The sequence below is a fragment of the Corvus brachyrhynchos genome, unplaced genomic scaffold, assembly GCF_000691975.1.
Source record: "Corvus brachyrhynchos isolate BGI_N302 unplaced genomic scaffold, ASM69197v1 scaffold175, whole genome shotgun sequence".
NCBI classification, from domain to species: Eukaryota; Metazoa; Chordata; class Aves; order Passeriformes; family Corvidae; genus Corvus; species Corvus brachyrhynchos.
The window spans coordinates 7,237,421-7,262,593 of record NW_008238448.1 but is presented as its reverse complement, the minus strand read 5'-3'; the positions used below and the strand labels follow the sequence as shown (position 1 = coordinate 7,262,593).

General features: G+C 38.5%; 1 protein-coding gene across 1 annotated transcript in view; it reads left to right on the top strand.

Annotated features, from left to right (window-relative positions):
- Window positions 1-1,694: 1,694 nt before the first annotated feature.
- Window positions 1,695-25,173, top strand: part of DCHS2 (dachsous cadherin-related 2) — a 62,629-nt gene continuing 39,150 nt past the window's right edge. Inside the window, exons 1-4 of the mRNA XM_017736747.1 lie at window positions 1,695-2,429; window positions 8,902-9,133; window positions 23,230-23,466; window positions 24,790-25,167. Of these exons, the coding sequence (XP_017592236.1) occupies window positions 2,187-2,429; window positions 8,902-9,133; window positions 23,230-23,466; window positions 24,790-25,167 (1,090 nt within the window). The 5' untranslated portion in view covers window positions 1,695-2,186. The remainder of the gene's footprint in view (window positions 2,430-8,901; window positions 9,134-23,229; window positions 23,467-24,789; window positions 25,168-25,173) is intronic.

Below are 25,173 nucleotides of genomic sequence, written 5' to 3'. Positions count from 1 at the left end.
GCTAAACTTCTAACAATACCCTCGAATTTCACCCGTAATTCATCACTCATGCTCAACTGCAGACAAAAATGTTAGCATTTACACATGTAGGCACATGTGCATGTAGGCACAGGCAGACAGAACCTTTCAGTACTGTCACCCCTGTTGGATTTCAGGCAAGAGACACAAATTGAAATACTTTTCTTATAAGGGCCAAGTGAATTATTGTTCCATAACACTGGGGTGGTAGATTGCTGAGAGCACACTAGATGTATGTTCTGTTCTTGTTTTTACGACAGAAATAACAAAGCACGAGGCTGGAGAAATATGCATGTTGTAGACTTGATTTACATACAGCTGTAAAGCATTTTTAGGACTGGATCTTTGTTTAGCTGTGCATGATTGTAAGTTTTGCCTTCAAATTGCCCAGAATGAGTGGTTGGACCGAGGTCAGGAGTAGCCACACGTTGCACCCTGTGCTGCAGCTGTGGGATGCAAACTGCAAGGGTGTGGAAAGGGCATGAAGGGCTCTGCGAGCACAAGACTCCCCTAAAGGAGCTTTGTTTTTGCAGAAGCTCTGGTATAATGGCCTTTGGCATTGTGAAAAACAGTCTTGTGGGAGGAAAAATGCTCTGGAGTACGTGGTGCAGTCACAGCGATACTTCTGAAATACAAAATATCTTGAGCTTTCCATGAAGAAGTGGAAAAGTCTGAAAAACAAGCAAAAACCAAACCACAACAAGGAAAAAAATAATAATTGAAATAACACGTGTATCTTTTGGGCTCTCATTGTAAAATTCTGATTGATATAACTTGTCTAGAGTAAGTTTTAGCTTTATAATTTGAATTGGCACGTTTATGTGGTTTCCCTTTCCCCACTTCCATGCTTTTCAGCCTTCCCAAGACATGTTTTGTTCATTTGGTTTTAATTCAGTCCCAGTTAAGTATCTTAGCGCCAAAACAATTCCTGTGTGGGCAAAGAAGGCAGCTTGTGATGCAGGCACTCACTGGTCTTTATGGCCACATTTGTTCTGGTAGGAGCAGGAGCCAAAGGCTGTTCTGGGTCCCAAGCCCAAATGACCTGGCACAGTTTGTGTCCATGCAACTAAATTAATTTATATCACCCAAACCAGGATGACCTAATCCAAGCTTACTTCTAGGAATACTCCCTGGCCTGTACTGTTTCTTTTGAAACTCTACCTAAAACTGTGCCAGATGGTTTTCTGTACAGGCAGGCATGTGCAGACCTCCACCTTTCCCCTGTCTGTGGTGGATGGCTGTGGGTCTCACCTTATCGACCTGTATGAGGTGCAGGCAGTGGCTGGCACAGGTCTTCTCTGGGAGCTTCCACCAATTCTAACTCTTGGGCTTTGTGATACTGGAGTTTCCAAAGCTCTGTTAAGGTCTTCGGGCATTGTGCTTGTACAGACAGGCTGATGGAAAACTCACAGAATTTATCATTTTCAAAGAAATAATAGAAAAGGAAACCAATTGCAAAGGAGAAATTCTTTATGTATCTCCAATAATGATAGATTACAGAACTGAAAACACTGGCTTTCTTAATGCATACCTATTTTTATAAATTATTTTCTACCAAAATGTTTCTAAATTTAAGTGAAAACTTTCACAATGGACCATGCCAGAGAAGAGCCAAACTCAACACAAAACACTTGTTACCAAAGATCTTAGGGGAATAAAAATGAAGGTGCAATGTACAAAACTTTTGTGTTTATCAAATACATTTTAAATCAATCCACCTGCGGGTCAAAAAGCATGAGTGCCACCAAGCCCTCTTTCAAGTGAAAACTAAATGAAGATCTGGGGAGTCTTGTATCAAATACATTAGGTAAGGATGTCCTTCAGCACCTTTCTGATCTACATTTGACATGGTTTTCCTAAGAGCTGCCTCCACTGGTAAAAAGAACATGAAGGGAAAGTAGCTTAAGGTGTGGCCTACTGTCATGGCTTAATGAGCATGGCTTTTCCAGTCATGGGAAAGGAAGAATGATAAGATTATTGACAGATAAACAAGTAATGTTACTGACAGGTCTAATGGAACTTTCATGCAATAATTACACTGTAGGTAGCTGAGATATTTTACAAACTGCAGGCAGCCAGCTTAGGCAGCAGAACATGTTTGTATTTATTGTGTGTATATACATTTGCTTTTACAACACGGGTTCAAAGATCACTAACACTTTGTTTTAATGAGCAAGAGTTTCACTAGCTTCATTTTTACCTCTGTTGTCTCCCTGCAGGTCAAAGCAACAGATGCAGATGCTGACCAGTTTGGAGAAATTGAGTATTCTCTTTACGATGGATTTAATTTTTATGAAAAATCCAAAGCTTTCCAGATTGACCCACACACTGGTCAGATCTTTGTGTCTCAAGACATTGACAGAGAAGGAGATCCAACCACTTATGATCTCTTAGTAAAAGCTACAGATGGGGTAAGTTTCACCTTGCCACACTGCCAGATTTGTGAATGGATTTGCAAATTTGCATGCCTGGGTATACTTTTAAATGAGAATGTAGTGACTATGTAAAAATTGCATGCATTTGAATAAAATGTCTTATCCTTAAAGAGAGCGGAAAATTATACTCATGAACTGTACATTTTTACTGACATTAGTCAAAGTGGCTGTAAAATATCCAATGACTCCTAAAAAATGTTTGGAAAAATGTTTTTAGGATGTGTTAGTCCTTGCTGATTTTCCTCCTACTGTTGGAACCAATGGACTCTGAGTTATTTCTGCTCCCTGTTTTCAAGATTAGTGCAGCAGTAATAAGACAGTACCATGGGTTAGAACCTTATGGCTACTGTGGGTGAAAGTGGCTTTTCTGTCCTTTCCTTGTCCTTTCTAGCTGGCTGATGCCCCAGCTCTGGCTGTGTCTGGGTGCAGCCCCCCTGCAGCTGAGTGTCTGAAAGTTTTCCCACTTTACAAGCTCTGGTGTTTGGAAGTGGATATTCATGGTACAGCAAGGGCAGGGTAGTTGTATGTGCCTGAAATAGTCCTTTGCAGGTCTCTGGCAAAGATGGTGAGGAGACATTTGCTGTGGTAGGAACATTTTAGGATGTCTGGGAATGGACACCTTGCCTACCTGATGCCATGTAACAAAAAATTTTGCTAGTAAGCTCCAGAAAAATAATGGAAGAAAATTATTCATTATTTTCATTACGAAATATTCATTTTATGATTTGCATGGTGATTTGCAATCTGAGGTGATTTGCAATGTGGGGCTAATTCTGTACTTGTCTTTACTTTCTTCAGCTTAATAATGAATTATGAAGAAGCTGAAGAAAAAGGTTATCGGTTGCCTACAAATGTTAAAATTAACATAAGGAAACTTTTCAAAATGTTATTCAGGTCACATTTTGCAGTACAATTTGTCCTGAAAAACATTGAAATTCATTTATTTCAGGCTATGCAGTCTTTATTTCTTATCTTGAATATTGAACTTGCATTTAAGATAATGTCCTAAGTGTATTTATTCAGGTCACATTTTGCAGTACAATTTGTCCGAAAAACATTGAAATTCATTTATTTCAGGCTACGCAGTCTTTATTTCTTATCTTGAATATTAAACTTGCATTTAAGATAATGTCCTAAGTGTAAACTTTTCAAAATGTTATTCAGGTCACATTTTGCAGTACAATTTGTCCTGAAAAACATTGAAATTCATTTATTTCAGGCTATGCAGTCTTTATTTCTTATCTTGAATATTGAACTTGCATTTAAGATAATGTCCTAAGTGTATCTAATATAACTTTTTAAAAATGCAGCTGTGCTATAAATACTGTATTTTTCATTAAAATGCCTGTAATTTATAGTACACTGAAGAAGCTTAGTGACCTATGATTTCCATATTCATGAGTAGATGAACTTAAATAGCTGCAGTTGATGGTTGGTATTAATTATTCTATTTTGAGAATGTAGCAGTTGAGGGTATCTCTCTGTTCTGTTGAATTCAGATATATCTGTAATAGTTAAACAGTTTTTTTTTCTTCAGCTGTCAAAATTCAGTGTTTGTTTCACAGGCTGCAGAAATATTCTCTTATATTAATATTGCCTTTAACAGTGTGCCTTTTCTTCCTCACAGATTTCTTTAGAGGAGAAAAAATTACAGAAATATATTTGTATGTTTGCTTCCATGCTCATCTTACTTGAATGTCTGATAACTTGACCCTGCTCATTGAAGGGGGCTTGGACTGGGTAACCTTTGAAAGGTCTCTTCCCACTCAAACCATTCTATGATTTTAATATAAGAATATAAGTGTGGGTTTTTCCTGGACAGTGCCTGTAATTTTTATAGCAGAGGTAGGTCTGTGTGACCAGTTTGGAATTTCACTGGTATGTGATTTCTGTTTTCAAAATTGATACTTGAGTACAGAAATCCAAACTTTGAAGAGGAAAGCAGTCTATATTGCAATGTATAACAGCAGAAAATTATGTATTCTGCTATACTTCGTAATTTCATTTTTCCTCTCAGTCACATGTTTTGAAGCTGTATAAATGTAAAGAACACATAATATCAAGATTAATCCTTAATAAAGGTTATGTGAGAGCTGGACAATTGGACAATAGCAGTAAAATTTTGAAAAGTTTCTAATTTTCTAAGATATTCAGTCTCATACAGAAGATTATTTTGAAAATCTGAAAGAAAACATGTTTGCATGCAAAAAGCTTGATGCCTTAATTTTTTACCTCAAGTAAAAGGAAAATAGCTGAAACTATAGGGTATCTACTTTTTAAATTGCTCTGTCATATATCTTCATTTAGGGACCTCATGTTTTCAGGAGTTCAATAATGGGGAGAAAGGTTCAGTTTTTGATTGCCTTGTTTGTGACAGACAAGGCTTGATCTTTTTACTGGAAGTCAGCACTTTGTAGATCCCATTGATTTATCTTCTAGAAGTTTGCCCATCTGAGACCTAAATACTAAAGCACCTAAATTCAATATCAGCTTTTCAAATTTTTCAGTGCACCTGAACTTGTGTTGACCAACTCTCCACCTTTAAAGCAGAATTGTAATAGGATATTTATTTCCTGACGTTCTGCTGCTGATTTTGATGGATTAGAGATGTTAGGTATGGGGTTCAAAGTAGAGACTTGTAGAGACTGTGATCAGGGGAGAAATGTGTACAGAAAAGAAAGGAGAAGAATGAAGGGTCACTTATGGCAAAGGAGGGTAGAGAGATGAAAAGGAAAGAAAATAACACAGTTAATTAGAAATGAGGAGGAAAAGAAAGTATTTTCCAGGTGGTGTGCAGTTTATCTTACAGCAAAACTATCAGTTTCCTCCACCTGTTCCTGGCTACTCCATTACATGGCTTTAGAGCTTGTCAGTCATGTCTTATGCATTGTGTAGAAAATGTAAGGAGTGAATTTAAATTGCACACAAGAGCCCGTGGGAGAGGCAGGTGGAAAACAGCTTCTGTTAAACTGGTGTTAAATAAACATCCTGTGAGAGCTTGCAGGAGCACTCTCCCTGATTAACCAAAGATGAAAAGAAGTATCCTTGTATCTTCTATATGGAATGTTAGGCCTGGAGTTTTTCCCCTGCCACATCATCACTGCAAAATGTTCAGTACACCAGCAGCAGGTGTGTTAGTGACTCTCTTACTGCCTTTCTGCATAGAGAGATACTTTGTCTCTTGCTTTTTGGTAATCCACCCTGCCTATCCGATTTTCTTTGTCTTTTACACTGGAGCAATTGAAATCTAGATATAAACACTTGGCACTCACAGGCAAAGCTTCTGAAGAACTTAAGGCTTTTGAAATAATTGTAGATATCTCTCCACTTTGACAGCATTACAATTTCAAGACAACGTATCCTTTAGGTTTACAAAAAAAACCCTTTATGTCAGAGATTCTGTATCTGACATAAAGTTCAGTTTGGAACAAAAATTTGACAGCATGGTTCACTGACAAAAACTTTGGAGGCTGTGATTAAAATCTTGATGGAGTTTTAAGCATTTTATAGCACCTAAATGAAGAAATACAGCTATGCAAAATAGCATCATTTCTACTTATTAAGACAAAGAGTTTCCCCTGCCAAAGACAGGATAATTTATTTTTCTTTTTTAAGACTTGGTAAAGAGGTGTTCTAATTGCTTTAGATATTCACACAAATTTGATCCTCCTGAAGTAAAGAAAACATTAATTGTTATTATTTTGACTTGATGGTAGTTTATGTCCCCTTTTTCTTCCATGAGGGACACAACTCTCAGGACTCTGATAGAGAAGTCATTGTAATTGTGACTTTTTGTTGCATCAGAGAGTACAGCAGTAGTTAAAAACACTTGAACATTTGAGATAAGGGATTTTAAAATGAACAGCTGTGGCTTTCTGTTGCTTGTTAACATGGTTTGACAAGTGTAATGTTCTGTCAGCAATAGACTTCATATTTTGGAAGATCTGTGTTTTGCTTGCTTCTGAGTAGATGAAGTATATCCACATTGTTAGAAATAGGACTTTTTGTTCCTTCTCAGTTGGGATGATACTTACTTTCAGTTGTCAGAGCAAGAATTGGGCCATAGGTAGTTAATATCATAAGTTATTAAGTAAATCTCATACTTGACATGTGAAGGTATGCACTGCTCCTTCAGGAAAAGAAGGTTCTGTCTCCATCGTAAAATTTGGTCTACCCTCTGAGAGATTGGATTTCCCCATATACTTAGAGTTGATCAGTTTCAAAAAACTTTGCAGTCTTTACATAACTCTGTAGCATAAATACAAATTGGCTGAAGAGTGGGGTTTGGAGTTTTTTCATGTCTGTTTAGCAATAATGAAGCTTGAAAGAAACAGTTTAACACAAATTCTTGTGAGTTTGGTTTCATGCTGTTCCAACCAACTTTTTTCAGATACTTTTTATTCTTGACCTCACTTCTTCCCTGGCCATCTTCCCTTAAAAGTACTTCTGATTTTGTTCTAAAGTATCTAAAAGCTATGGAGACACAGAGCATCTTCTGACAGTGATCAGAGCACATCCTTTTCCTTCCCCTGCCTGCCCTTTTAGCTCCCATGCAGGGATTTCCTTACCATGGATATCAAGTTACTGGGGAAGGGGCTTGCCCTGAAGTGGGGGTGTTGGCAGTGGGCTCACTGCCATCTCCATTTCTCTATATTGGCATGGGGTTTCTTGGCAGTCCCAGTAATTTGTAGGCTGATGCTAGTCCTTTAGAGTCCTGGTCCCCAGGCAAGTATCCTGGCTGCTGGCTGCCTGTGCAGCAGCATGAGTCCTGGAAGCATGCCATGCCTTATTTTCTTCAGAAGCACACCAGGAGGATGTGGGATGGATCTCCTCCTTTGTGGGAAAAAACACATCATGCACAAGATCATCTTAGTTTTCCACGTAGATGAGCCTTTATGGGAACGTCACTGCCACCTAACAGAGGTAATATTACAACACAGAAGAAAAAAGCAAAACCAGGACAAAGCAAAAATCACTATGGAAATGTGGAAGCAAATGCTGATAGTACTTCTTTTTTCCAAAAATAAGTCTAAATCTGTGGTCATACTAAGGAAACCCTCAAAAATAGTTTTGTGGGTAATTTTTGTGCAGCAGAGCAAGTCTAAAGGAGTCACATCCAGTCTGAATCATTGGACAGTTTCATGAAGGTCAGGTTTAAAAAATAATTGCCTTGAAGAATTAGATTGCAGAAATGTGCAACATAGTTGGTTTTGGGTTGGCTTGATTTTCTTTGTATCATAGCCACTGTGACTGCAAAATTCAGTTTGCACTAGCTCAGCATAGTCTGTCATGTGTATGCATGAACATCTGATCTGTGTCAGCAGTTTCTGTAAGTGACTGCTACAAGCATAGCACGCTCAGTGTGACTTTGAAGAGCTCAGGATTCTTCCTCCATCTGTGTCTTAATGTACTGCATAAAGCACATGCAGACTATCCATGCCTGTGCTGCCTTGCGCCTCTGAACATGCCAGTGCCTCAGCATTCACTGTTATCTCTGCCACAGTGGACCTGCTTTCTTTTAAAAATGCTTGTACTTCCTATGGCTGTAAAATTATCTTGGAAGTATGAACCTCTCCAAACTCAGGGAGGGAGTCCACAGGGGATGCAAGGTAGTGCCTCTGAGAAGTAAACTGCCATTAGTTTCACTCAGATGCCTGTGGGGCTGGTCTACACTTCAGCACCCACAGAACTGTCTTTTTTGCAGATTGTCACAAAATGCAGTGCTTTGTCATAGGAAATAAGTATTCTTCTGTAGCATAGTCTGATAAGCCAGCTTGCAGTTACTCCTTTCTTCTCCAGTTTCACTCCAGAGCAAGGCTAAATGTGGTGCTATGACTGCCTGTGTGGTATTTTAGTGGCTTTTGTTGGCATGTGTCAGTAAATTGAGCCTAGGTGACTGTCCTGCACAGCTTTTAGTCTGTGTCGTCCCTGGTTGGAAAAGCCTCATATTCACTGTTATGATGGTCATGCTTTTACATCTGAAAGACTCATAGAGAGAAGTTATTCCTGCTTTCCTGGAGCACCACAGTCACCTGAGGGCATGTCTTTCTGGGGCATAAAGCCCTGACTTTTACCTGTGAAGGAGTGAGTGGGGTTTTGGTGATGTCAGCAGAAGCATGTGAGGTTAGACTAGCAATGTTTTTGACCTGTGTGGTGCTCATTAGCATTAACAAAACTGGCTTTGTGTTCAAGCCTCACCATTGTAGAGAAGCTGGATTTCTTTATGTACTCAATCAGGCCCTTGGTGTTGTGCTGAACACGTAGCTTGCTTATGTGCAATCTTTTGGGGTATTGCACGTACTGTAAGTTGCTATTAATGCACATTTTCATTGATCAATACTGTTGCAGCATGTTCCATTTCCAAATGATGGACTGAAGCCAGTTGTGCACCATCCTATTTTTAAAATTGATCTTGTTTTTTGAGGTTTTTTTCTTATTTATCCAACAGGGTGGTCTGAGTGCCCAAGCTTTTGTTCGCATCGAGATAGAAGATATTAATGATAATCAACCTGTTTTTGAACAAGACATCTATGTGACAAGTATCAGCAGTCACACACAGCTGGGAACAGAAATCATCAATGTTGTTGCCACAGACAGAGATTCAGGAATATTTGGCGTTGTCACATATGAACTGGTCCCAGGAGAATTTTCTTCTTTTTTCACAGTGGATACATCCACAGGTACTGTATGAGTCTATGATTCAGAAAGGTGATAATGATGCAAGATGTCTTTTCCTGGTATATATCAGGAATATATATTATATATATATTTTTACGTTTGGAGTCATGTCACACAGGTGAAACTTAGATTCTGATGGGAAGTAATTCTAGAGGAAGATGAAGGATTTAGGTTTAACACAAAACCTTTACATTCACTGGAATAAGCAGAAGAACAGACAACATCGTTACATGCCAGTAGAATGAAGAACAAGCAGCATGATGCTTACCTACTATTTTCAGCCCTAAATCTATTAATCATTATAAGAAATAATAAAACTACTACTTTTTTACAAAAATATCTGTATTTCTGAAAATGCTTAGGGTTTACTCTCAAAGAGCCATAAAAGATCCTTCAAGATGCTTATCCTTTCATTTCTTCTCTGTGTCTGTTCTAATCTTCCTCTGTACTGTGCTAGGATAAGTCCCTGTTCTGCTCCGTCTTACAAGACAGGTTTGCCTCCCTGTTTGACTCAATGTTTAACTTTGTAAGTGTCTTTTTCTGCCTTTTACTTTCTGATGTGACACCTCATCCTTCTGGCTTCTGGAGAGAGGTTCAATGAAGGAGTGATGACAAGAGCAGAAAAACAATTATGGCAAGAGCAAATCTGTGTGAATTTTTTTCAAAGACAGGTTGAATCTCACAGACTGAATTACTCTTCCCATTGCTAGGGAAGAGCAAAAAGCAGGAAAAGCAGCCTCTGTAGTTAGCTTTCTAACCTTAAAATAGTTGCCAGCATCAGCTGAAGAGAACATGAGCACCGCATCTTCAACTGTCCATGGCACCTTTCAGTGAGTGGTTGACTAAACTGAAATTGCCATTTTTCTTAAGGGCCAGCCCTTGTATATGAAGGTATCCTGATCAACAGATGGTCATGGCACAGATTATTTTATGTTTTAAGATATTTTTGGACTGTGGTACACGTGTGTGTATATATTAGCTCTTTGGCATACAAAATCTTGCAAGGTTCTATTCTTTCGAAATGGTGTTTGTTTTTACACAGTTCCCAAAATATTCCGAAGAACAGAAGAAACTAATCTTCTTAGTAAGTCAGTCTGCTTGTCTTGGCTATTTCAGAATTTATTTAACTGTGGGCTTTTAACTGCCTGTCAAATCAGGTTCTCAGGGGCATAACTGATGTCAAAAATACATAGGTCAGTCAATAATTAGGGAGCTGGATCTCCACAGGCATTTAAGTGGTCATTGTAAAACAGTCCCATCAGGCTTGTCGAAGAGAGCCCCTGTAGATCGCGTTAGCAGCACTGACTTTGCAGCAGCCTTCTGCTGAAAGAAAGCCTTTTGAAAGGCATCTTCCTTGGATTGTGACCTTTTGGCCTCTTTTCCCAGTTTGGCACTTTGTATAGGAAAAATGTCATGCTTAATGATGAAGACTCTATAAGCTTGTAAGCTACTATTACCTCATGGATCTATCATGGTATTTTATCAAAGGCAGACCAAATTCAGGGTGAAGTTGCTTGAGGTCATTATTGCTGACATTTCGTGATGAGAAAAGCTCTTAGGTCAGACAGTATTCCCAGCATTATAGTGCTTGGAATCTGATTGCACTTAATCAGATCTCCTGGGTAATTCACAAGGTCAGACTGTGTCTAATTTTAACTTATTAATATTAATGCTATGGGTTGGGGTTTTTTTTCTGAATACACTTTTTCCTTTTATATTCTTCCACATCTACTTATAATAGGGCTTAGGCTCAGTCACTGGTGAGGAGAATGATTTTTAAACTATTTGAAAAAATAAACATTTTAAACAAAAAGACCCCCACTGAAATTGCCGATTTATCACACAGAGGTTTTGCAATCTTAGAGCTCCAAAACCTGTTCAGTATTCAGCTAGAGATGAAACAAGTGGCTCACTGTTAGGGCACAGAGATTTTGAGCTCTTCCTCCTTACCTCTTGTTATAACAGAGACATTTTCCAGCGTTCATTGTGCTAAAGCTGTCTTCATATGCTCTGATATATGGCCTAATTTAGCTGTGCCTCTCTGAAGGTTATGTGAGAGACTTCATCTAGTTATCTGGGCTGCATTTTGTGAACAGAGGGCAATGGACAAGTATGTGAAGGAATAGGCATTCTCCAGGAGATGGATGCTCGAACCAGAAAGCTAAATGAGATTATATTGTAGTTTGGTCCCTGTTTTTCTGATCTTGTGGATGGGCAGTCTGTTACTGAAGTGTTCTGCAGTTTTTCCAATTTACTGTATAGCATATTCTGTTTTATCTGCTCTTCTCATTATTAGAGGACCTAAACAGTGGGACAATGATGGTGTTGGAGTATTTTGTGGATTTGTCTTCCTGATAAGTTGGTTTTTTTAAAAAATAATTATGTTTTTCTCACTGATTGAGCATTTAAAAAGGAGAAATGGAATTCAGTGCATTAGTAATTTTGACCTACTATGTTATTATAGCCCTTAATACTATATGTGAACAGAGATATTTTCAGTATTATGTGATTTAAAATAATTAGTAGCTAACAGTTTGTCACATTACACTATGATACATTAAAATCATATGCAAGATGATGCTGTTCTCCATGACACATGTAATTTCTGTTTCATGGCATCTGGATTTGCAAATTTATCTCACTGTAATTTTTTTCAGGGGTATTTCTTGAGTGCTGCACTTAGAATACTCACCAAAAATTTAAAAGTGAATTTTTGGAAGAGAAATGGATAAAACAGTAAAATAACCATTGAAACCCAAATTCTCACTGCTATGGCTTGCTTCTGGCCCTTGCTTTGTTAAAGCTTAGTTTTTCAGTGATCTGTGTTCACAATACCTTACCAGCTGGTTAACTCCTGACTTTATAGAATATAACAATACTGCTTTTGACACGTAGATATTATGAGGTCGAGGCACATCCAGGCTCTTTGAAGGGGCTCCACCTTTTGGTTTCAAGCACTGGGACATGTGGATGTTATAAACAGATAAATCCAGTGGGAGTGGGAAGGAACATCCTTTCATTGACCAGATAGACATTCCAGTGAATTTTTTTTTTAAATTCTAAACAAGATTTTATTAGTTACATTCGTTTGCTATTTTGGCTTTTAGACACTGCATTTATTGTTTGTGATATGCTGTCGTACTAATAAATAACATTTATTGTGTTCCCATTTGTGAAAAAGTTGAAGTGTTTTTCATTTGATTGATGATAGACTTTCCACAAGAAAAACCACTTTAAGAACTGTGTAACTAGAAAAATGTATGGATAGGAAACTGTAAACCAGCTCCTCTCCTAGTTCGTGACTCTCGCTATCATTTGTTTCTAGTGTTGGTGTAAACAACATCTTGGCTTCATTATGTTGCCTTTTGTAGATATCTGATCCATGCATGATCTCTGAACAGTACTTCTGAATTGATTAGAACAGGGCAAGTTGAAGAGCTCTTCTGGCTAAGGAACTGTTCGTGCTATGTTTGTTTATTTTCCCATTGTTACCTAACAGGCTGGCTGAAAGACAGTGTATTTATAGTTATGGCTGAGCTGGTAATTAAACATGTAAGTCACAGGATGCAATCATAAGTGTGGCAGAAAACCTATGCAGTGCTTAGCTTTAAGACTTTAGGATTAACAACCGAATTTGTAAACTTTCATTATGTTACCAGCATTAATACTTTTCTTCGCCCAAAGGTGCGTAATTAGTTTTCCATTGATGATAGTGATGCCCTTTTTGAGAGATGGCTAAAAAGATGGTTATCATCTTACTATAGCTCTGGTTCAGCGAATTTGTTTCAAACCAACAAAATTAATAATAGTCCTTGAAAATTATTCTGGACCAGTGTGACTTCATGTGTCAGTCTTCAGGTAAATTGTCAGTTTATAGAACAAATCCCCTAGCTAATCAATGTGTGACTTCCATGAAGACTAAGAAAAAGGCAGCAGCCAGTGGTTTATCTTCATGTGAAGGTATTTGTTATTTTAACCTAGTATGAAAACGATGTAGAGAAAGTATCATTTGCTCAGTGTATGTTACAGCAGTATAAGCATTTAATTTAGCTTCCATTTCTTTCAACTCTATAAGATATTTAGGTTTGTGTTTCCGTGTTTCCTACCTAAATTAGATGCCTAAAACAAAGTCTATGACCTTCCTTTTGTGCATTTTTTTGAGAATGTTTCTGTGAACATGGTGGATAGACCTTGGCTGGATGCCAGGTGCCCACCAGTCACTCTACTACTCCCCTTCTCATTTGGGTGGGGGAAGGAAATGATGACAGAAGGCTTGTGGGTCAAGAAAAGGGCAGGGAGAAATCTCTCAGCAATTACTGTCATGGGCAAAAGAGACTCAATTTGAGGAAATGACTTTAATTTATTGCCAATCAAATCAGAGGAGGGTAATGAGAAATAAAAACTATATCATAAAAGACGTTCCCCCCCACCTCTCCATTTTCCTTTCTAACTTCACTCCCAGTTTTCTCTATCTCTGGTCCTGGCAGAGCAGGAAGATGGGGAATGGGAACTGTGCAGTTCATCACAGGTTGCTTCTGCTGCTCCTTCCTCCTCACACACTTTCTCTGTTCCAGCATAGCTCATTTCAACAGGGTCCAGTCCTTCAGGAACAAAATGATCCTGGGGGGTTTCCTGTGGGGTCACAAATCCTGCCAGCAAACCCGCACCAGTATGGGCTTCCCATGGGGTCACAGCCTTCTTTGGGCATCTGTTTGCTCCAGTGTGGGGTCTTCCATGGGCTGGGGATGGATCTCTGCTCCACTGTGGACCTCCATGGGCTGCAGGGGGGCAGCTGCCTCACCATGGTCTGCACCACAGAAGCCACTCCTGTAGCCCCAACATTGCCAAACCCTTGCCACATAAACCCATTGAGATATTTGGAGATCTCTCCACTGGCTTGAAGATACTTGGATCAACCTTTCATTATAATGCCTTCTGTTACTTATTTACTCCAAAAAATACATGTCGAGCAGAACAGAAAAGCCTTGTTGCAAGAGCTGGTCAGTAGTTGAACATTAAAAAAAAAAATTCAGCACAGAAGTACAGATCCTGAAAAATGAACATTCTTTTGAGGAAATTCTGAGTTGCTAAAAAACCCGCTCCCTTTAAGATGCACTCTGATTTCTTTTTAACAGGAGAACAAAGGGCATCATGTGACTAAAATGTCCTGTAAAAGATGTGAAGCAGTCCAGGAGCTTAGTCTGTTGCAGAAGAATAAAGGGAGGAATACACCTAAAGGTCATGCAAATTTAAGAATATAAGAAGTAACTTAACCAAAAGCCAGTTTTAAGTCCAGTATATTATCACTTTTGCCTGGTAATGGATACAAGAAAAGGAGTTAAGTGCAGAGCTTGTACAGAACAGTCCCTCACTGTTATATGTTTCTTGTTTTGGCAGTGTGTATTTTAGTGCTGTACTACTCTCATTACTGTGCTATGGAACCATATGTAAATGCAATTTAATGTCAAACTGACTTACAGTAAACTTTGATTTGGTTCAGAATAGATTAATTCCAGTTAAGGATGCTGACAAATTTTGTTTTATTAAAAAATGGAACTGTTTTTTAACGGATGTATCTTAGGAAATTTCAATTGAGTGAAAAAGTTTTGCTTTATTTTTACTGCAATACAGGTTGAAAAGTAATGTTGAAATACCAACATTTCTTTTTATGAGGGAAAAAAAATTGAAACTTTGCTTAACTCCATGTATTATACAGTGTTTAATATATAGCAGATTGTAATAGGCATCAAAGTAAAATGGGGATGCACTCTTTCTAAACAAAACAAGGCCATATTTATGATGATTGATGATGTTTTCGTATAGTATTGGAGGAAAAAATAGTTTATTTTTAAACTACTTTTGGCATTTTCCTACAGCATGTAGTACATTTGCTAAACATATGAAGAGCTTGACATAAATAACATTTAAAATTATGAGTGTTTTATTTTGGAACGTTTTGAGGCCACTTCTGTTTTTAAACTGCAGTTTCTTCAATTACTGTCTTTCTGATCTGTCATATGATATTGATAGTGTATTCAGAATGCTGCAAATCAGAGGAATACGTCTGAGACGTGGGTTTAGCACAGCAAGTTTTCACCTTCAAAGAATTTTGTTTGAGTTAAATCAAAAAGGAAAAATTAATGATCTCAGCTGAGTAATTTGTGGCCATTTACCTTCACTGAGATCTCATCTAATGAGAAGTTTACCATAAAGAGTACAGAAAATAGTATATTGTCCTAGAAGCACACAAATTTGCTGTAGTAATTGTAAGGGTGCAGATTTTGGCCCGAAAGAAAGTTGTGTAGCAGAACAACATGAGAAAATATCCATACTGCTAGGTCTTAATGTATGCATCTCTTTTTTTCTTTTATGTATAAAATCCAATCGAATCAACCATCTACAGAGAGAAATATTCCTACAAGCTATGTGCCAAAACCTCAACCATGCAATAGTGGGGTCACTCATGTGTACATGAGATTTTTGAGAATGAAAGAATGCAAAGTATTAATAAAAATACTCTAGTCCACCCTCCTTTCTCCTAGATAAGTCAAGGTCAGATCTCAGAAACAGAGGAATCCACCAGAAGAGACAAAGAGCAAACTTCCTTGGTATTGCACAGATGATGTGGGCTGATTAAAAAAAAAAATGGTGAAAAGGAAAATGTTATGCCCAAACCTCCCATTTTAGAGGGGGATAGTGTGATATTTATACAGTAAAATTCAGACAAGCAACCCTCTTCTTTGCTAGACACTGTATGGGTCTCAGAGTACAGGATGTATTTACTGTACTTTGTGTTCTCAGTTAACCTGAAGAAAATAAGAAAGTCACAGCTCACACCAAGGGAGCAGACAGCCCTAGTACAATGTTTCAGTGGAGCAGGGGAGTGTGTGTAGCAGAAAATCAGTTCGTGTAAATGAAGGGGAGCATCTGGAATGTTTTGTAATGCTCTTAACGTAAGAACGGCAAATATACCGTCTTGGATGTATAGCAGGCTTCATTCTGGATCTGCCCTGATACGTCTTTTTGTTCAGTGTTTTCAAAGAAATATCATCCCTGGTTACCATGGCAGTTGAGTTTTGTTACCAGGTTGTGCACTGAGCTTTTTTTGGATCTAGAGGCTGTCAGTTTGATTGAAAAGCTCCTTGATTTAAAAGATGTGTTTGGAAAACTTTGATAAGCTAAGCAAGCAAAGGCGACCTGTTGAGAAGGTGTGGTAGGGCTGAGGTATACAGATTGTGAGGGGAAGTCCCTGCCTTTGTCTTTGAAAATACAGCAATTCAGCAGGCCAGAGTTCTGCCTGCTTACTGGTGTAAGCTTTGGTTTCTGGGTGGACTCATGTTTGTGTAGGAGTGTTCACATTTTTTGAAACCAGACAGCAAACACACTGAGTTACTATTAGGTCAGATTAACAGAAATAAACCAAGGTGAAACAAAGGAAATCTTGTAACAGCAAATTATATCTTTTCAGTTATCTGTTTTACTTAAAAAGTACCATTTTGTTGGGGCTTTTGTGGTTTGTTTGCTTGTTTGTGGTGTTTTTAGGCAGTAATTATAGGGAAAGCTACATCAAAGTAATGCTTTTTTTCCTGTATTAAATTTAGTTTTTATGTCCTATGGTGAGTCATTATACCTTTGTTGTATTAACATTAGAATTCTACTAAGCACCCCTCACTTCCCCCCCTTCAAATCCTGGTCCTGTCCTCTGAGACTTTTCTTTGATGGACTCTTACTGTCTCATAGTTCTTAGGGATTTGTCATCCTTCATGATGGCAAACAAACTTTTTAATAAAATAGTACTTATAAGTAGAAGCATTGCTCTAAAAAATTGCCTTCTTTAGACTCTCAGCTTCTCAAAATCACTAGAAAAATGCATTGCGAATTTTGTTTGTCCGCAACTTTTCATGGATTTTGTGAGCTTTTTTTAGGATTGTCCAGCACCTGAGGACTTTTTACAGAAGGTGCTATATGATTAAACTTTTCCCTACAAAATAAACAACCATCATACTAACTTTGTTTGTAGCAAACTTTGAATCATGCATTGACAGCACTCTTTAAATATTAATATTGCATATAATAATATTACCTGTAGTTTAAGTTGCTGTAGAAATTTCAGATAGAGAATTTAAAATTTTGGTAGTGTTCAGAAAGCAGTTAGGCCAAGCACTTGATTCAAAAAGCCAGTAGTGTAAATATAAATACCACCTTATATTTTTAAGTCTATTCTCTAGCTCACATCTTCGAGTTGCAGACTTGTGGTTTTTTCATGGTTAGATGACACATGGGAAGGCTGAAAGAGATGAGCTTTACATGTTCTTTTACCTGCCCTGAGCATCAGGAGGCACCTGACCTTCTAAACTGGCAAACTGTAGTCTTCAGGGACACAAAAATTTGCATCCCAAATTGCAAGATTCTGTCTAAAAAGCACTTGTGTAAGAGAAAACTGAGCCTAGATGATACAAAACCATTCTAGTACTAAACTCATGCACTCTCTTGCTCAACATTAGTGGCTGATGCTCAGGTGGATATTCTGTTTGTGAATAATGGAGCTGCTGTAATTAGAAATTCATATTTTGTGTGCTGAAGAATACTTCTTAGCTCATTAAGAGCCGCTGTAACGTGTTGTATTTGAAATGGTAGTGTCATGCTTCTGGGGCAGCTGCAGTGTTAAAACTGCTTACATTAGCTTACAGGTATTGGTTTGTTATGTGCAGACTCCCAGCATGGTCAGGGTCTAATGAAGTGCTCTGGAACAGACTTTCATGTGCTAAGAAAATTCTTGTGATTAAACATAGTGTGTTTATATAGTATTGGTTGTAGACACTAAGCCATTTTATACCTATTTCTAAGAGGAAAGCTGTGAATTTAGCACAAGAATTTGCTACAGAGGGGCCAGTGTTGAAAGCATCTCCCGTGCAGGGGTATGAGACTTCCATAAAGTACAAACGTAGCTAGAAGATTGATATGAGTTCCATTAGTTATTTACTACAAAAACATTCAAACACGGAATATTTTCAAACTTGAAGAAGTCCTCTTCTTTACTGAAATGCAAACCAGCATTTGTGCCATCAAAACTAAGGTTTTTAAAGCCTTTTCACATGAGCTGAAGCTGTGTGTATTACAGCAAGTAGACTGTAAATAACAATGTCATTCCTTATTAATTCCTTCCTTCCCCTGGCAGTTATTAAACCAGCTATTCAAACAGTGTATTTGGCAGTGTTGCTATGGTTACCATCAAGAATGCAGCTTCACTATAAAAGGTGCATTTTAAGTACTGGTAAAATGCTAAAGCTGGAACCTGTATGCAGTGCTAAGATTTGAGCATAGGCAAGGAGTTGGATAAACTTCAACAGAAATGTCAAGTAGAAACACTACCATTCTTCCTTAAAACAATGCTAATTTAATGTTGATGCAAAATGTCCACCTCCTAACTGCAACCAGCTTCTGAAGGATCACCTTGTCTATGCTCATCTTGAAGTTTTTTCTGACATAAAAAGCAAAGCTGTCCATGCATCCCTGGGAGGCTGCTGTGCTAGTGTGGGTGCTCTGGGCACATCAGTGGGTCAGCTCTGACCTGCACAGTAGTGAACAGCAGGTCCAGTGGCCAGCTTTGAAGGTGAACTGGGGTGATGAACCATATGGACCTTTTGGCCATCTGCTTGTTGTCTGAGCTGTGTCAGATCACGCTAGCTGGCCCATCCTATGGCATTTGCTGAAGGAATACTGCCATCACTTAACGTTTGTTAGGGTGTTTGGTTTCAAGGGCTTAGGTAACACCATTGATAACTGTTGATTTTATTCCTCTTGCCATGTTCTAAAGTTGCTTTTTTTTATTTCATGAAAAATGATATAATACTAGAAGCCATTTAAGTACGCATACCTCTGCAATCCAGACTTTGTTACTGAAGTTAGTGCATCCTGATTTTTATCTTTGTAGCACTTGACTTGTGGAAAACATTTTGTATGCCTACAAATGGCTAAAAATGTAGGGCTGATTTTGGTGTTGCTTATGGGAGAACCCTGTGCAAAACCAGATTTTTCAAAGTGTTCAGCTGGAGATGTGTATGGAAATCCTATTGAGTTAACAAGCATGATATTTTTACCATACAAAAAGTTCTTTTGGTGGGTGAATCTACTTTAGTGCTGTATGCTCTTGTAAGATTGGGACTGAATACAGGATCATGAATATAATTAAAAATGCATTTTTAAAGAATCATTATATGTGGATTCCTGTCTTCTTCCTTTAACTGTTGAGAAACAGCAGTTAACCCATTTGTGGAATAGGGTGCACCTCCACAAAAATAAGAACAGCAAAATCCCATGAGAAATGTCATCATTGCCAGAGGATGGTGGGTGTCACAGAGTCCTGTCCTTCGTTAGTGCATTTGCACTTTCTGAGCAAATAGGCACAAAGTGAAGAGCAAGGCTTCTCAGAAGTTTGTGCCCTACCATGTACAGTGAGCGAGGAAATCCAAAGCAGATGAAAGAGTTGGCAGTCATGACTTTGCCCTTCTATAGTTCTCCCTGTGCATTCAGTCCTCCAAACCATTGTAACAATTTCTGCCAGCCCATAAGCACATATTGCTCTGAAGCAAAACACCTGTAAATTCCAGCATGGCTGTGCTGAGCTAACCTGCCTTGGAGCAGAGCTGTTCCCAAACCACAGCCTGCAGTGGCAGCTGCTCACATGCATCCAGCATTGCAGGATCTGCCCGAAATCTGTATCCAGATCGTATCCAGGCAGCAGGCAGTCTGTATGTCATGCTTTTGATTTATAAGGGTTGGAATCTGCAATCATTAAGTTAGGCCATGCGGATCTAGTCAAGAAAATGAGGTTGCCAAGGTGTGAATAAGGCAGGATGTTAATGCTTCATCTGGTGTGTAATTATAGGATTGTTCACCTGTGAAGCAGAATTGATTCCAGCTCTCTCTCATGCAGAATAAGGAATTAACCAGAGGTAAAGTCTTCAAAGCACTGCAGTGATATAAATATTAATTTGAAAAATGGGAATTAAATGTTTTTAAAGGCAGCAGATAAGACTACTCATTTATATGGTGAGTCAAGCTGTAAGAAAGGTGGGACTTTTCTTAAAGTGGACCCACACTTGTGTCTGTGTGATCTCCTGCTGGGAGCTTTGGTAAAACGTTCCTTGCAGAGGAGCCGTCTCGTTTTTCCCTTTTCATTTTCAGTGCTATAGAAACCGGTTTTCATAATGGAAGAATATGTTCTGTACAGCAACCTGATTTTCTACCGGTTTTCATAATGGAAGAATATGTTCTGTACCACAGCAACCTGATTTTCCTTTAAGTTCTCTGAAGCCATGAATAACAGACTGCAAATGATTGTGGTGATAACAATAATAAGCCCCAATCTTAATTATGGAATGGGGAGGAAAGAAAAACCATGATTCATCTTTGGCCTGTTACTTAGTGAGACATGCCTCTGTTGAGTTTCACACACTGAACCTGTGCCTTTGACAGTTCCTGCTCCTTGCAATTTCCTCTGTGTTTTTTGCCTTTGCAGTGTAGTGCTCGGGCATCTCCTGCACTCTGCTGCAGCAGATGAAATGTGCCCAGCCAGCCTGCTCTGAGGTGTGCTGGTAGCTGCTTTTGACCCAGGTGGTCCAGATTGTCCATTTTGTCACAGTCTGCTGTTTTACCTAATCATATAGAAAGTGAAATCCCAGATGCTGCTTTCTTCTCCAGCTTCTGTCCCATCATGTGGTGCCATAATAGAGCCTAATGAGGCATGTTCACCAACATACAGCAGAGCCATCTCAAATGTCTGTGTAGATCATATATCAGATGAAAAGCTAATGCCCAGTCCTACAAATGCTGACAGAAACAGACTGTATACAGTTAAAAGTCGAAATGGGCTATTAAATTTCTGCATACTACAGTTTTTGAGGATGCAGGGAGCCATATGGAAATCACATACTTTTTACTTGGAATCTGCCATTGTTCCTATGGTGTCCCTGGTCCTGCAAAAGAGAGCTGAGTTGGCAAGATGTACTTGCCTATTGCCCTTTTTCCCTATGACACAGAGAAAAAATGAAGAAAGAAAACAAAATCTTTTATTAATTTTCTTTTTGCTTTCTGTAGCTGAACTGCATGGAGTGTGCTGCAATGTGTCTAGGTCAGCAGAGAAAGGAGCTTTGGTTCTGGAATATTTCTGTTCTACCAGGTCTTCAGAGCTCCTGGAGTGGAGCACTGTTTGCTCCATCCTTTGCTAAAGGATGTTCTGAAGTCTTTAGTTACTGCTCTGGAGTAAGATTTTCAGTTTGATGCTTTTCTGTGAAGTTTTTCAGTTCTCCACATACCTCTTGAAGTATCTGAAATGAGAAAAAGATCATTGTCAATAGAAAAATATCCAATTGGTCAAGTTAATAACATACAGTCCATTTGATTTATTTAAATTAATTTGACAGAAATGTTGTTAAAAATCCATGTGTATATGTTTATCCTCTGGGGAAAAAAGGTTAAACCCCTTTTTCTGTCAAGCTGCACTTGCTCAGATTACCTCAGAAAATGCCAAAAGTTTATATCCTTGAAGGACTACTTTGTTGAGCTGCTTAAGTAACCATAAAACTCAACCATCAGAAGAAAAAAAAAACTTAAGAAGCCAAAATAAGGTTGTTTCTTAGAACTGCATCGATTGTTAGCATAGGAGCTGGATCAGCAGTGAACCCTAAATCTGTCTGTATCACAGTTGTGCTCTTAGTGTAGTTTATCACACTGGAATAAGTGTCCCTTTTTTGTTAGTGGAGAGCATTTTTCCTTGATCCTGAAGACCCTTTTAATGCATTTTAAGCATGTCAAGACACAGTTTATTATAGTGTCCTGGCAGTATATTTGGAAAGTATGCTGCATGAACATTTGAATATTTATAAGGATTTTATGCATTTTTCCATGTTTCTGCTTAAAAATGGATTATAGAAAATTAATGTTGTGGCTTCATCCTAAATTTTGAGAAGATATATTCATTGAATCATGCATTGATTCTCCTAAGACACTTTGAGCTAACTCTAGTTTTACCCTGTCTAGCCACTAAAATGTCCGACTTGAATGGCAAACATCATCCCTAATAAACTTGAGAGCCAGGAAATTAAAAAGGTAGCTCAAAGTTTAAAGGTTTGCTTTTACTGAACTGCCAGATGTTCTGTGTCTTCACCAGCCTCTACAAAAAGCTGGGTGATTTCTTAAAAATATCTGTAGGTATGTGAAAGGTTGTCCCTATTAGTTGAATCACTTGAGTTTACTGCAACTTTGCTACTTAATACACTGTGATTTTAGCATTTAGTGTATATTTAGTTAAACACACTCATTGCTAAGAAAAATTTTCCTGCATTTGGTCACCTTTCATCTTCACTTTCATGTTGAAAAACTTACTTCACAAATAGCTTATCTTGAGGAATGTACATCCAAAGTGCTGTATTTTGGGACTGAGCACTGTATTTTCTTTTCAAAGAATTAATTCATACAGTTTATATAAAATGCAGTTGTTAGCAGCTTGCAAATTCAATGGACCTTAGAATTCACTATTAAAGGGTGTTTTGACAGAAATTTGTGATCAGACAGCAGGTGATTGCTTCCCAGATACTTTCCACAGAGTCCCCTACTCCTATGATTTATATTTTGGGGCTTTGATTCCATTTGTGTGAATGTTTTATTTCAGGAGTTACTTAAGCAGAATGTCTCCACAGCCTGTTTGAAATAACTTTACCATTTGTAGAGATAAATAAATCTTTTGTTATAATACTTTTTTCCCACCCCCAATGCACCTCCAAATTACTAGAGACTAGTAGTCCTAGTAAAATTTAACATTGTTAAAGATTTAGCTGAATCTGTTTTTCTAAAATCAGAATTATGGAAACCATGTTTTGAAACAGAATTTGCTGTGTTTCAGTGGCTTTGTGAATGGTAAAGACCATATAATTTGAAAAGAACTTGGCTCTCAAAAATTGAATTGGGAGTGCTGATTTTTGTCCACGTTGTCTGACCTCCTCTTAGAGTAGCAATACGTGTTGAAGTTATTTTGACAGCCTGCTGAATTTTATCGTACATCTCTCTTAAGTGTTATTTTATTTCTGTGTACTTTCAGGAATTATTTACCTGACCTCAGCTCTTGGCCAGCTGGCACATTCTGCACTCTTCCTGACTGTTTCTGCACGGGATGGGGGTGGCCTTCCCTCTGCCAGCAATGCAGCTGTCACAGTAAACATCCTTCAGACTGTTTTGGTCCCTGCCATATTTGAGAGATCCCGGTATACCTTTTCTGTTCCAGAAGATGCACCTGAAGACAGCGTGATTGGCACCGTAAAGGCCAGAGAGCCTCCAAGTAAATTGCATTCTCAGTCAGAGATTATGTTGTATTTTTGTTGTGGCCATTAACTGGAGATAGCTGTAGATGATTTTTTTTTCCTGTAAACTTCAATGTTATTCATTCAGTCTGTCAAGCATTAAATAGAATTTACTGTTGGTACTTACAGCAACTGGTGTAATGGCTGGTTAATCAGGATCCTCTTTAGAACAGCTGGAGATTCATGGTACTCTCCTTGGTGGTCCATAGAGATTGGCAGTGGCCTCCATTTTCTCCCTGGTGGATTTCTGGAATTGTAAATGGGGAGATAGGAAGCATGTTGTGAAAGTTTAAGTAAGTGTGACAGGCTGGCTCATGTTTAAGTATTAGCCATGCAAGGCAAATCTCAGAGCAATACTTATAATCAGAGAGTATTCAGAAGTTTCAGAGGATCTGCAAGAAGTGCTCCTGGCCACCCATCAAAAAACCAAACCAACCAAACAAACAAACCCCCACATTGTCTCAAATTAAATGGAGAAGTCCAGATGAATGTTTGTGGGACCTTTTGAAAATATATTTAATCCATCTGGTTTTGTTATCATTTGTAAAGGGAAATGGCTTAGCTCCTGACAGTCCTTGGTCATAAAAGGCCCTGCTGAGAGCCGTACCTATTTTGCCATATGCAGAGCAGTGGGACCTGTGAGTCCACATACCAGCCTGATGATAGATGTGTAAATGTAAAGTGGTAGATGCCATGGTTTCATACAAGCTTGATTAGTCAGGTCCTCCCATTCCCTTCTTTTGGGAAGGACTGTCCTCAGGGTGGAGACAGCACCTGCAGGGTGGCCTTGGTAGTAAGCCTGAATCTTTAGACAGCTTGTGCTTTAGGTAGCATCTAACGTATAAATGTTACTACAATGGTCACCCATGAACAGTAAGTTTATTAAAATACTTTTTTTTCAGAGAACTGCCACCTGTTTCATTCCTTGCTATAGTGAATGCCTGTGTGTAGTGAAATTGCTCCCACAAGACTAATTTACAGGAGTGTTTTTTCTATATTTTAGATCAGGGAAAAACAAGAGGCTATTATATGATTTTCTCTATAGAGGTTTATAATACCAGTGTGATGAAAATCAAACAGTGCAGAAGTGGACAAACTGTATACATTCATATTTTACTGAAGGGATCCAGGGACGGGAAGAAGGAAGCGTAAAAAGCCCAAGAATGTCAAACATCTGTGTAGCTTACATTTATTCCATTGAATTGAACAGCATGCATTCTCCCCAGATGTTCTTGCCAACGTTTATGTTATCGCTTCCATATTTTATTTTTTACATTTTTTGTTGTTTTTTCCATTTCTAGATTCGTTAGAAGTGGTTTCTTACCGAATCTGCTCTGGTGATCCACATGGAAAGTTCTCCATCGACCCCCAGTTTGGCATTATCCGCACCAAGAAACAGCTTGACCACGAGGCTCAGTCTGTGGTGGTGCTCACTGTTCAGTCACAGCTGGGTAACTCCCCCGTCTACAGCAGCACTCAAGTCAACATATCTGTGACAGACATTAATGACAACCCTCCAGTATTTCTTACCAAATCTGATAAGGTAACCATCTCACATACCCAGCCTCCTGGCACTGCTGTCTACATTGCTCATGCAGAAGACAAAGACAGTGGCCTAAATGGGGCAATCAAATACAGTATTGCAAGCAAGCAGTCAAATGCTTTTAGCATTGATCCAAGTCTCG